General features: G+C 40.3%; 1 protein-coding gene across 12 annotated transcripts in view; it reads right to left on the reverse strand.

Annotated features, from left to right (window-relative positions):
- The window catches only part of DAB1 (DAB adaptor protein 1), a 470931-nt gene that overhangs the window by 12326 nt on the left and 444404 nt on the right, over window positions 1–14201 (reverse strand). For 9 of the 12 annotated variants that reach the window (XM_033008814.2, XM_042785080.1, XM_042785102.1 and 6 more), the window contains 5 exons: window positions 8274–8330; window positions 5312–5374; window positions 4033–4141; window positions 1014–1562; window positions 61–188 (listed from right to left, as the gene is read on the reverse strand). In XM_033008814.2, coding sequence (XP_032864705.1) covers window positions 61–188; window positions 1014–1562; window positions 4033–4141; window positions 5312–5374; window positions 8274–8330 — 906 coding nt within the window. The remainder of the gene's footprint in view (window positions 1–60; window positions 189–1013; window positions 1563–4032; window positions 4142–5311; window positions 5375–8273; window positions 8331–14201) is intronic. The other 3 variants (XM_042785108.1, XM_042785099.1, XM_042785095.1) reach the window with 1 other exon arrangement.

Here is a 14201-nt window from a genome sequence, read left to right on the forward strand (position 1 = left end):
CTTCTGCCATTTCTAGCTAAAAAGAGCTAATCAGTATTTAGAAACGTTGTTGCTACTCACAGCTTCTTGCTCCTCACTTTTGCTTGGGCTTTCAAATCCCTCTTCAAAGAGGTCATCTGCAGCAGGATCACTGGTATGAGATACTGATGATTTTGATGGAGAACTCTGTCTGGGTGCGGGGGTTGGAGCTAAACAAAGATTAAGGTAACAGAATACATATCTGTTAATTTGTTTAGAAAGACACAGCAGCACAAAATTTGCTCATGCTTTACAGCCCTCAACTTTTATCACCCCTGAAAATTATTTTCTGACAAGGAGCTGTAAGAGGTAAATTTGAACACAGTAGTCATTATCAATTCCATATATTTAATTTCATTCAGCGGTTTTCAAATTGAGTTTGGCTGCATCTGGCATATGTCTTTAGGAACAAGGGAGACGCCACTACATTGCATTAAGAATGTATGAGTTGCCTGCCCTATGGTAGGTAAGTAAAACAGAAGGTCTCCGGCTGGCCCCTGGTAAATCTGTGTCTCATAAATTCCCCTTTTCAGCAATCTGCAAAATCCCCCATCTCCACGCTACAAACATGATAAGCTTATTTTACAGGTCTTCAGTGAATCTCCCCACATGTCCAATACATCAAGCTATTAAAATAAATACTCATCCCCTAATTTCTGCAAGGTATAGCTCGAACGGGACGTAAGTGAAACCATTTGTAAGGTTGAATGTCATGGGCGTTTTCTAAACAGCTTGCATATCCCTAGCACAGAACATATATCACTGTCTTCTTAGAAATTAAATTTCAGACTGCAGTTATTGGGGCTGTTGATTTCAATGGTCTCTGGAATTCCTCTCTGATACTTTTATGGCTGGAACACATTTAATAAGCTAGGCCATGCATGAAGGTTCTCAGTCCATATCTGTGTTACAATTTACTGTATGAAAAAAAAAAAAAAAAGAAAGAAATGCTTTGAGGAGCAGTCACATCTGAGGAAAGATATGGCTATACTCACGTGAATTTGTAGATGGTGTTGTGGAAGTCACAGGAGTCAAATTTAACTGAGAGATGTCAAAGTCATCACAATCATCTGCTTCCTGTGCCATCCCAACTTTGTTAAAGTAACTTGAGAAGGCCTCTGAGGTACAACTGAGGGAAGGCTGATCTGGTTTTCTCGATGGCACCGGTGGAGGCTGAGCCATCTGGAAATCTTTAAACATTTCTTTTCCCATTTTCTGTCTGGGCCTGTCGGTCTGTGGACTTGATCTGCTGGAATCACTCGTGGGTGGAACAGTAGCTATAGGAGCAATGGTACCTTGAAACATGGCTGCTTGTAAAGGCAAAACAGTTTGTGTTGGCATGAAGGCAGTTGGTTGGAACTGACCAGCTACAGATGGCCACGGTTGCTGAGTAGGAGGAAAAATACCGGGTTGGCCCCACGCTATCGGCTGTCCTCCCTGCATCACCTGAGCAACTGGAGGCTGAGCACCCATGGCCAACTGCTGTTGAACAAGTGGTTGCTGTCCCCAGAATGAGGGCAGAACAGCTCCCATGGCAACATAACCTTCAAAGAACAAAGAGAGCAGGGGGGAAAAAAAAAAAAAGAAAAGTTGAAAGATTTTAACACTACTGTCAAGAGCATACAGGAAAAGCTACACAAAAAAAATCAGAAATATGCAGGCTACATTAGTGAACCTAGAGCTTCAGCACACTTAAAAAGAAAACTGAAAGACATGGTTGAATTCAGATCACTGAACAAATACTTGTACACAAAAACACAGGTTGGTAGATATTGGCAATAATCCTTCCTCTCATCTGAACAAAAAAGCTCTTCTCCTCCTCGGTGAGTAGCCCCATGGGTCTGTGAAGCCCCATGTGCATGGACCTGGTCGGCAGCTGGCCACCTGGCAGCTCTCTTCCCTGGTGCTCTGCCACAGCACAACCAGGAGCAGTTTGGTCGAACCGCTTACCAGAACCACTGCAGCTCCCAAAACATTTCCTGACCTCACCCCCTTGCAGCACAACCCTGCTCCTCACCACTGAGTTCTGCAGGCTCTTCTTGCTACCAGACTAGGCCATGCTCTGCCTTTCACCCCTGCCCCTCTCGGAGCAAGGATCTCTAGGGCAGAACATGATGCACTGGGTCAGGCTCGGAAGAAGCTCGTCTTTTCAGAGCAGCCCATATGCTGCTAAAAAATTAAGCAGCCCGAGGAAGCAGAGGGAAGGAAGAGGACACTCGGGACTCCCTCCCCTCTGCGTAGCTCTGCCACAGCTCCTCATCCTTTTTGCTTTTATTCTTTGTTGGGGAGAGTGACACACCAACAGCAGCCAACTTCTGCCAACAGCACAGCTACAAAACTGGGTCTGTGTTACAGGACAGCACCTTTATATATGTCAGATGACAGCTCAAGGGCCCTCTAATGACAGTGAGATCTTCTTGCAAGAGAAAGGCTCTGTGCCATCTCTTCCGACAGAGTTACAGTTCAAACTGTTGGGACTCGAAAGAGCAAAGCAAATGTCTCAAATTGCATAATAAAAAGACAGAGCCCAGATGAATTCAGATTAAAACCCCCCAGATTTGATTATTACACAGTTACTTGAGATCAAGTAATTAAGGAGATCCTGAGCTTCTGCTGTATTACATACCTAATAATAACAAACTGCTTCAAGTGTTATGCTAGTATAAAACACCTCTATCTGGGGAGGAAATTAAAGATTAAAACTAAAATTATAATTACTTCCTATCAGACCTGAAGCTTCCTTTCAAGCTACCAAGAGTTTGACTGTGGAGGAATTGTATGATCAGGTACTTTGTTATTTACAATGAAAAAAAAAAAAAAAAACCCTGAAACTAAAATTACTGTAAAAATGTTACAAATTAAACCATGTAATACAATTACCTTCCACTGATAGAAATATGCTGTTTCACATTTAAATTAATGATTTATTGCTAATACTTTACAATATGCAACCTCTCTTTTGTTTTTAATACTGTCGTAGCTTTAAAACTCTTGTTTCTAACCTGAGTGTTCTGAGTGCTCCTGTACCTTTTCCTCTTCGTTTCATTTCTAGGGTGTTTTGTAATGCTAAATGTAAAGGTGGTTTTGAAATCGTAATGGGAAAAGACCAAAATAAAATAAAATGAAAAAATAGAAACTGAACGTTGAAAGACTAAATTAACGAGTGATGAAAGGAACAGTAACTTAGATACATATCTATTTCAATAGATGGCTATGATGTATTCTACAGATGTCTTTTTATCTTGCCCCCACTATAACCTCATCCAAGCAGTGAGGATTTTCATCTGACATTATCCCCAAACACTTCACCATCAGCATAACCTTTCTGAGATGCAGTGGCTAATCTGATGCTGCAATGCAGCCCATCAGAGAGGGAGTTAACCAATTAGAAAGTCACTGTTGAATGATTCAGGGCACTCCTCCTCCTTTTTTTTCCTAAGCGGAGCTGAGAGCGCTGCTCTTGTAGTGCTCCAAGTATCCCAGGGACAGATCAGCAGTCAAAACCACAAACCTTGCCTCCCTGTGCAGAATGCTACACAGTTTTTGAATTTTGAGCACTCTGAGGAACACAGAAGAATCTAAAGGAAATATGAGGATTTGACTAAATGGAATACCTGTGAAATACAATCAAATTCTCCATGTCTCATTCTCTATTTACTGGAGACAGCACACGATATTCATTGCTACCACAAAAGAAAAAAAATAAAGCAAAGTGGAACTAAATGCTTTTTTCTCTCTTGCTACTGTACTTAGAAGGTATGTTATCCAGATGGCTGAACTATGGTTGAACTCCTAGTGTCTTTTTTGGCTTTTGTTTTAAAAAATGTGCGTAAATTCAAAATAACGTACTCTCTGCTCGTTAAAGACTTATTATGCCTTGCCCTGCAGCACTGTCCTCAAAATCCTTCCCCACTTCCACTGTACTAAATTAATGCCCTGAGTACTGAAATGCAAACCAGAGCTGAGAACTGATCACCAAATTAGTCGAGCCTATATTTCCAGTAGATTTCTTACCTGAGGGTACGGCAGCAGTGCTGAAAGGTACAGAACCAAACATGTCTGTACTAGCAGGAAGTGACTGGGATGAAGATGGGATAAAGGCATCACCTGGAGTAGCAGGAGTCTGCAAGAAGACAGGAAAAAAATACCATGACGACACCTCAACCGCAGCTTCTGCAGTACACACTTTGATGTCACATCATCCTAACTCTAAAAATACAGGTGTGGAGGGAAGAAAGAGAAAGAAAAAAGAATGGAAAGATGTAGAAGGAAAGAAGCAATAGACATAAGAGTATTAGAATTTGCTGGAGACAAGAGAAGAAGAAAGAAAATGAGAGACTTTGTACCAGAGGAAAAAATAAAAATAAAATTTGCCTGGAATACACCACATGTAAAATATTGACATAATTTCTTTCTCCAGAACATACAGACTTGTGGTTCTAGGTGTTAGGTGACAACCAGTAGAGGCAATGACCGAGGCATTAACATAAGAAACAGTAAAAGCAAATTAAGCACCTGTAGGATTTATGGAAAAGTGAATAAATACTGCTTCCAATTAACCAACAGGACCAGAACCAGAAGTTAAAGTTCCTCCTTTAACTACATTAAAGGAGGAACCCAATCTAAATGAGCAAGCTAAGGATGAGGAGACAGGACTTTGAACATCTAGCCCCAGACATGTTCCAGAATACCCTGGACATCTGAGGCTCCAGACTTCACAGGGCCTCAATTTTCATAGTATGTTCATACTCCCCTACAGCTTAATGTAAGATTCAAAAATTTTATAGGAAAATGATTGTGTTTTCATGTTATGATGCAGAAACGCATGTTGAGAAAATTTTCTTTGCCCTCAAAACACATTCGGTTCTCTCTCTCTTTACTGCTTTGTTTTCCTTTCTTTAACAGCGGCTCTGGGACATGTGCTTGGTGGAACCAAAGAGACATGATATATAAGGCTGTAACTGGATCTTCCTGCAATGCAGTGGAGAGACAGAGTGCAGTGAGGCATGCACCTCTGATAAACACCAGGGAAGGAGATCTGCAGCTCAGGTTATATCTTATGTGACACCTAGCCCTATATCAGAAAAATAAAAATTGAAGATATTTTTGCACATCATCAGGAAGCAGTGACTCCACATTCAATTTGCTTCACTTTTATTTTCTTGCAGTATAAAAACTACTTTGAAATCCTCCCTACTGGAATGGCTGATGACCTGGATTTTAAATGTGCTCAATAAATGCATTGAAAATAGCACATAGAAAAATGCACAGTTCAGTTTCCCTGCGTACTCACTGGGGGAGAGGTTACATCAGGAGGAGTGGACATGTCCCCAAAAAGCTCTAGTTGGGTAACAGCCTGCAAAGAGAAAAACAAACAAACAAACAAACACACACATTTCCATTTATCTTTTGAGGAGAAGAAATTCTATGAGTTAACTAGTTACATCTTGGAAAGTTAACTAGTAACAGCTAGCAATATAACCCCTCCAAAAAGCCATGTAAGGTTCAAATGTCAAGTCCCTTATGGAGGAAGCAGATGGGTTCAAGCTGTGGGATTTTGATATTGCTGATGGACCCAAATAGCCAGCAGCTGACCCTATAAAAGGATTCTATAGGGAATTCCCCACCATAACAAAAATGAATAAAGCATGAAAAAACTATCCAGAACGGGACTGGATGCCCTTAACATCAATGAGCATCAAGTATGATTTATGGTCAGTCCTTTTCCCTGGCTCCTTTTCTAAACCACCATTTCAAGGTCTTAAAACACGGCAGCAGATTGTGGAAGGGACAGAAGGATACCGAAGGGAAGGGCTTTTAAAGTGCTGCCTGATTTCCCTTGCCCACGGGACAGGTGTGACCTGGATAAGTGGACCTGAAGGAGGATGCACAACTGGGTTACTGTAAGTTTGTAGCTCTACATTTAACTCATGCTAGAAGTGTTTTCTCAGGGCGTCCTTCAGTTTGATCTCAAAATAGGTCACCCATACAGGTCTCACTCATGGGCAAAGAAGAGCAAAAGCACTTTCATAATAAGGAGCACCTTGAGTGGCTGCGTAATCAAAGCTCCTTCACATGTTCTGGAGTAAAATTACTCTCTTCTGCCCATCTGCATCTGCAAATTGGTTCAGCTGGAGTCCAGGAACGGTGAAGCATGGATCCCCTATAGCTCTGCAGGAAACCTAAAACCCATCTACCATCCCTATCAGGGTGGCTATTCCGGAAAGTTTTGATGGGAACTCAAGAACTACTCCTCCACTACCTTGCTTCTGCTTACTGGCTTTCCTTCTTCCCTGTATCACACTCAGACACACCCACACATGTGGCAAGTCAAAATTTTCATTATGAATGAGATTTAATGCAAATTTTAATTCAGATCATTGAATCTCCTCCCCAGCTTAGGCACATATACCTTGCAGCCTCCTATCACCTACACAGATTTGAAATTCAGTTGAGTCATGACCTGCAAAGGCAGCTGTTTAGTGCTTTGGGCATCAACCACACAGTCTTTACAACCTACCGAAGGACCAAGATCGCCCCAAGATTTTTCCCGCCCTCAACCTTCTATTATAAATGATCCTTTAAGAAATAAGACTATCATTCAAAATATAGTAATTTCAAAGGTTTATGCATTTTTGCAATCCAATCTCTACACCCATATACAAAAGCAATGCTACAGTCACTTAGACCTGGAATTTGTCCAGCAGCTTGAATGATTCTCAGTTTTGTGTCTAACAATGTACCCAGGGATGGATTATTTCACATTTCCTCATATAGTGCTTTATATTAAATAGATCATGTTGCTTTAGTGTTATGACAATATATTTTGTTCTTATGGGCTTATATATCCTTTGAAATATCTGTGTGGAAAGGGAAGAAGGAATAAAAAAGCAAATCCACGTTTTCTTCAGGGTACACCAATTCTAGTGTACATTAAAATATTGCTAGAAGTAGCTTCTGCCAAAAAAAAGCCCGTAAGTGACTTCTGCAGTGTGTGCAAACACACTAGGCCAGCATTGTTAAAATGCCCAGAAAAGCTGGAATAATGACAACAGCAGCACTCATTTGGAAATCGCTTCAAGCCTCCAGTAGGCACTACTGACTCAAAAGATGCCAGGTGACACCGAATCACTGAAAGAGACACTTTCTTCTCATCTCTCCAAATTGCTTGTTCAGCACCACCCCTAAATCTGCCCTTTTCCTGCATCACTGGTAAGCTTCTCACTATTTTGTCCTCTCTGGCTTGCTAAGAGATAACGTGTGTCCTTTCGAGGAGGCCATGAGCAAAGGCTTCCCCGGTGCTTCCATCCTCGGTGGGTAAGCAGAAGAAGCCAGAGGGAATGCGAAAGGGGAGGGCACACACGGTTACACAGACTAAGAGGAAGTGTCTGTGGAGTTATACATTTTTTGTGGAAAAAAATTATAGATTTCATATCAATACTGAAAATTGATAGTGAGTATACTTTTAAGCTCAGGATTATATGGCATGTATCTGAAAGGTGGCAACTCAGATCTCTATGCTGCAATATCCCTGTAAAATGGGAATAATAATGCTTTTTAGAGTATTTTTATATACTTTTTCTTCAAGGTGATGGATCTTTGGAAACTCTTCATAGATCTAATTCTGTTAAAGCTCTTAAGAGAAACTCTGCGGATGGACTTCTAAACAGGCAACTGGAGAGAGTGATAGGAAAGCCGACTTCACTATTTGTTATAGTAAACCCTCATTCACAATATTCCCCCCGAAAAATGAATATATTTACAGGGGAATTATTTCTTACAGTATAGTAACCTTATATGCAACAGGAACTACAGAACTATGTCAGAGACTGTAAACAGAAATTTCGTGGGAACACAACTTCCTCATTTGATTATTAGAGACAGCTTTAAACAGCAACATTTGGAGGTGGGATTTTAAAGTCCCAGATGGTTCAGATCTGGATTCTGGATCTAGCTTTTTTTCTACAACCCAATTCTCAGTCTGAATAAACGAATGCGTCTTCTCTGACATAGACGTAGTTATATTCACTTGTAGCATATGAGATTCTGGACACCAAATAGTTATCTTTTATTTTTGTGATTTCACTGTCACTACAGAACTGATTTTACCCATTATGCTTTTTTAAATTATTCACATCTGATATTAGCTACTTTCCAGTGAAGTTAATCCCAAGCTGAACATTTTCAAATTGCACTATTCCTATAGATGATTTCATCTATATTTCCTTAAAACAGTTTTAGTGTCACAACCTTACCTGAGTGACTGAAACAAGATTTTCATCAATGTCCAGCAATAAGTTTCCATTCTGCAGCTGTAAAGCATGATTTATGAAATGAAATGAATGATTTATGAAAATGACATGAATTTCTGAGCATGAAAATGATAACCTCCATAATTATTGACTTCAGTATTGAAATGAAAACGCTTTCTACCTTGCAGTGAGCAGAGATATGAAATAATGCAAACAAAACAGTGAGTTTGAATGCTGCTGGGATGTGGGGCAAACATACACTCTATTTGTGCTAAATCTCATCTACTGGTGTCTAAGGCAATTTTACCACTTGCATCATAACTATTTATTTTCCCAGATATTTATTAATTCAGCAATAAGCATGCCCAGCAAGCTCTGATCCTCTTACATTACTGGAACTTTTCACTGGCTTGGTGAATGAAAGGACTTAACATCCTCAGGGAGAAAAAATAAATTGAGTTTTGGACAACAAAAGCTCTAAAAGCAAGTATTTGTAGAAAAAAAAAACAGCTTCCTCTTAACTAGGAGAACTATAACATCAATGTAAACATATTTAAGATGAGTATTTTCTTTCCATAGTAATTTTTAAAATTGCTTGCGTAAGTCAATTCAAACTATATTTAAATCTAGTTTGTGCATGTATAAATATATGTGAGAGTATACTGCCCACACATGCATCCATCTACGTATTAAACACAAATTATCATGTCTGTGTCCTCGGAATGCTAAATTTCAGACAACATTTATTGTAGTGTTGGAGACTTTATTTCTTAAGAAACAAACATAACAGCAAGTTATCAAAAATCCAATCTTAAACGACTGAGGAGCTTCATACAAGTTATCACCCAGTCATCCCGTGTCATCTTAAAACAAGTAAGTTTAAAAATCTCAGAAACAGCCTACAATGCTTATTTTCCCCCCTCATGTCATGACAAATCTGAAGAGAAAAAGAAGAGACTGGCAAAAGGCAAAGCAAAAGGAAGAAAATGCCATCGTGCACAAGCAGAAAGGGACCCAGTCCTGCACCTTCTTGGAACTGATAGCGTGTTTCCCCAGCCCCAGGTAAGGAAAGTGTGAAAAAAGCTGTGTCTGTTTGCTCAAAGAACTCCACAGACCTTGAAAATATTCTTCGAATGAAACCAGAAGGGTTTACGCCTTTCCGAGGGCCCAGTTTTGGCCAGCAGTTAATCACTTGTTGTTCTGACAGCCCCCTCGTTTAACTCCCCCCCTCCTCCAGCACGCGGGGACGCAGCTCGCGCTGCTCGGAAGCGGATCCTGCCCGCAGCCGCACCGATCGCCCGGTGAAACCAGCTGAGAAATAACCATGTCTCGGCACAGAGGAGACATGTGCGCGGCGTTCAACGGCCCATTAGAAATTCCCACCTGTGCTACAGCGGCACCTCGCAGAAAACATTTGCCCAACATGTCACGGCACAGCCCCAAGTGCCCAATTATCACGGAGCACTTGAGCGGCATCTTCCATTAGCTCGTGTTCTGCATCACACACTGGTGAGGAGACACTTCCTAAGGGTGAAATATCCCTGTCCATTAGAGCATGGAACAGCCTGCAACGGCGACCATGCCGGGGCTGCGGCACGGCTACCGAGGGCAGAACTTGGCCCTTCGAGCCCTCCTCCAGTTTGGCTTTTCGATACAAAGCGCTTAACCTTCACAATAAGTCAACAATCCTCTCCCTCCTTCCCCAGATGCACAATAGAAAATAACCGGAAGCCTGCAAAGATGCTCCAGTCCTTGATCTTTCTCTAGGATTGCTGTCTGTGGATTTCTCCACAGAGTGATGTAAAAGCTTGCTTTAATTATTCAAAAATGCGTCTCCTTGCATATGAAAACACCGCTGCAGCTCAGTCAACCAGGAACACACCAGTCACTTGCGACCAGCTGTGCAGACCGAGGCGGAGGAAAGAGTATTAATCCTTGTATCGTGCTGACATTAAACCTATAATGAAAGCTCCATCTTTCTATAGAGGCATGTGAGACATACTGTAAATCTTTTAAACATGAAATATGTAAATCTGGCTTCTTAAAGCAGCAGCAAGCTTTTTAAACCACTCCAGCCAGTAATGAAATTTCTCGTGACACTTTTCACTATTCACTAAAGAAAAATGTATTATCCAAGAACTGGAGAAAAACCAAGAGTACAGAGGCAATGATAAGAGATAAGTAAACTGCAGCTTTTATAAACCTGAACCAAAACTGAACCACCCCTACTACAGTATTCCTTCTGATCGCCAAGTAGTCTGAAAACATTTCTATGCAATGCAAGTTGAGATTTTAAAAGGGAAATCTAAGACAGGCCTGCTGCACTCATAGGAAAGAAGCACCTTACTTCTTTCACCCTTAGATACATAACAAGCCAGAATATTCAACTTCTGTTACTCGGTCTGGTTTTACCAATGGCAAGGGATCTACACTGACTTATAGCATGAGAAAATCTGGTTAATATTGCTATGTTTTTTCAAACAAGAGGATAAAAGTAGTCTTGCAAAACGTGGTTCTGAAATCTCAGAGAATGAAGCAAAGATGGCGCTTAAAAAGCATGAAAAAAAATACACAGTAATTAACTTGTACTCCGATACAGAGCTCAGAGTATGAAAGATACTAAGTATAGCAAATAACCAGCAATTAGTAATTAACCTTTGAGCTGGGTATTAGCTATTCAAATCTTTTAAGACAGCAGAGGGATTTAAAATTGGCTTCCTGCATTCAGGGTAAGTGCCATACCACTCAGCCCGGTAGACAAAAGAGGGATCATCCAACCACACTGGCTCTCTGCATTTCCAATTCCTTTTTTCCAACATGTATTTTACACTGCAAGTCTAATGACAAGTCAAACGTTTAGTCAAACTAAATATCTTTGTTCTTATTTTAGTTGAAAATGTAAATATTTTGGCTATATCAAATATTTTTTCTGATGGTTTGAATCATTATTTAAGCAAAGTTCCAGTTATTTGCACAGCCTTATACAAGTGTTGATATTACTACGAGCTCTATGAGATGCAAGCAGCTTGCTAATTAACTACAATTCATTCTAAAAAACAATTAGAATTATAACGAAGGAGCATGTCAGAATTGTGACTAAACTGATCATCAGTCAAACCACATCTAGTAGGTTGTGACACACTGAAAACACTCAACAGACATATTGTTTTCCTGTAACACTATTGTTGGATTAATGAAGTAGCATAACTCAACAAAGAATTGCTCAATTACTTCCTAATTAAAGAGAATAAATTGAAGTATATGTGTGTGATGAAAAAATTGTCAATGCCTTCACAATCTTCAGTCTCCTACAGATCCTAAAGATCATCAAATGCCGTAATCTTTTCCAGTTACAGCAGCCATGATGTTACCATCCACCCAGATTTACACAGGTATGGCCAAGCACAACCTTTTAGTTGTAAGGCTGCTGTGAACATTTGGGGTGGATCCCAACAGTACAGGTCACATCAGCAATATGGGGTGCCATAAAACTACACTGATTGATTTTTATCCAAAACATATACTTGTCATTTACACATGGTTCAACTCCAGTGCTCAGACTCCTGTAGAACACAGGAACCCTCCTGTTTAAAGTTTCTCTTTTCAGTTTCATAGGTTAACTCTTGTCAGGAGCACTCTTCTCCAGGTAATTCTTCTTCTCTGCATTTTTATTTGAAGTAATAAACCCAAGTACTGACTTTGGTATCATCTACCCAACTACAGGGTAGCCTTGAGCTTCACCACATTCACCAACTGTCCAGTTTCCTCTGCTTGTTTACTGGGAAGAGCTGGATGTGCTGGTTAAAAATTCTGTTAGTCAACCCTGTGCAGCTGAAGAGGTGGGATGGTTAAGGATAATTGACATAATAGATTGCTGAGAAGTGTTTGAGCGAATTGCTTCACTATAGCTCAATAGCTTCTTTTAAATTAAGGATCTCTTCATATGATCAAAACATACGCTTACTCATGTGTTTATTTTCTCTTCATTTGAAGGGAACTTAATTCTGAATTCCCTGTGTACTTTAGGTATTTACTCTTATAGGAAATAGTACTTAAAATGCTTCAATTACCACTTTTCCCTGACAGACGCTAATAAATCATGAGTCCAAAAGAGTGACTGTATCTTAAAGCCAGACCCATGTTGCTTCCAGGCAACACAGCACCCAAGATAATTAAACTTCCCAGAGCACCAAGGATGCTGGTGCAAAGGTCTCAGACACATGGTCACCTCCTCCATATCTTCTCCAGACCCCACACGGTGGGTTCAGAGAGCATGGTATACACTGGTCACATCACACATATTTAAAAGAAATGCTGCAAGTCCACAAATATCACTATGTTGTTGAACCAAACACTGAGGCTTTCAAAATGTTGACACAAGCTACAAAAGCTGTTGTAATTTACATTTACTATGGACTAACAGGTCCTGGCATCTGTCTTCTAGAAACATAAGCCTGGCTTTAGATTTAGGTACCTTTACAAATATACATAATTTATTGCATGCAGCTGATGCAATGAAACCTATTCTTCCATTCAACAGAAAACTGGAAACAAAGGGGAAGAGCAAAACACATCAGCTGATACAGTGGCAAAAGCCAGCCTGCACCCAATTTCATTTCAGCATGAGGAAGGGTGTCTGAGCAGGAAAATCAGGGACCAATGACAAGCTGTTGGCTGGTTCAAGATCAGGGTCAGCCTTGGTCAGGTTTGCATTAAGAGTTATTGCCAGACACGTTCACTGGCATCAGTGGTATTTCTGGCCCAAAGATCTATTTTTGAAAGTAATGCGCCCTTTGATCCCAGTGTGTAGCTCCACCAGTTCTCCCTGGGGAAAATGGGAATGAGAACAGTGGCAGAGGCCACAGTAAGAGCTCACATGGGGAAAGCTGAACTCAAATGTCAGGGGACTACGGCACAGTGCAAGCCATGGTGGCATGTGATGGCTTGCTTAACTGCAGAGACAAGTGATGACGAGAATCCAAACTTCCATGTGGAAGCCAAGCTCAACTTCTAGACAGTGACAGCAGAGACAGCTTTGGATGCTCGCAGGGAATAACAGTGGAAGTGAATAAGACAAAACCCCAAATTTACTATTTTAAAATACAAGGCACAGTTATACAGGTCTATCTAATGGTTTTCAAAACAACAGGTGACCGGGACTATAACCAAGCTTGAGAAAAAAATTATTTCTATCTTAATTATTGAATACTGCATCATCATGGTATTTTCCAAACCTCGGAATCTCCTTTTCAGCAGACAAAAAAAACCAAGAACTGTGTAGCTCTGTACTTAATAATGTAGGATAGCACCAAATGAATCTGCAAAAATTTACAACCGCTTCTCCCCAAACTGATCCAAAATACATACATCACTTTCTCAAGAACTGTATTCCCTTTAATTTGTAAATAAACACCAAGTCGTGCGACTGGTATCATTTAATGCATGCAGTGATACAGACTAGGTAGAGCTACAAACTTCACTACTCAGAAAGCAGACTGTGTGTAAATAAATGTTTTAGCAAATTACTATTGAGCTGCAGGGCTCCAAGCAAATCAAAATGTAGTGAATCAATAAAATGTGCAGCTGTCAACTTAATATATCAGCAGCCATCAGATAAAATTTGCATCAGTCATATTGCATAAAAGACAAAAATACACTATACGTAATAGAACTTTACCCCATAATCAACAAGCTAGACTTATGGTTCAGCTACATTGTCTCTTCTTCACTTTGGAGAATATCAGAAGGGATGAAATATTATCCCAGAAAACATATAGAAATCCAGGTAAGTTTAGGAATGTAAATACATGTGAAGCCATTAAACATGCTAACCTAACAGGTTGCATAACTGTAAGGGGCCACTGAACTGTTTATAATTTATCTATATTGACCGAGTTCTATGTTAAAAGTACAAATCTAAACTGCCATACC

The sequence above is a fragment of the Tyto alba genome, unplaced genomic scaffold, assembly GCF_018691265.1.
Source record: "Tyto alba isolate M040663 unplaced genomic scaffold, T.alba_DEE_v4.0 Super-Scaffold_1000006, whole genome shotgun sequence".
Classification (NCBI taxonomy): Eukaryota; Metazoa; Chordata; class Aves; order Strigiformes; family Tytonidae; genus Tyto; species Tyto alba.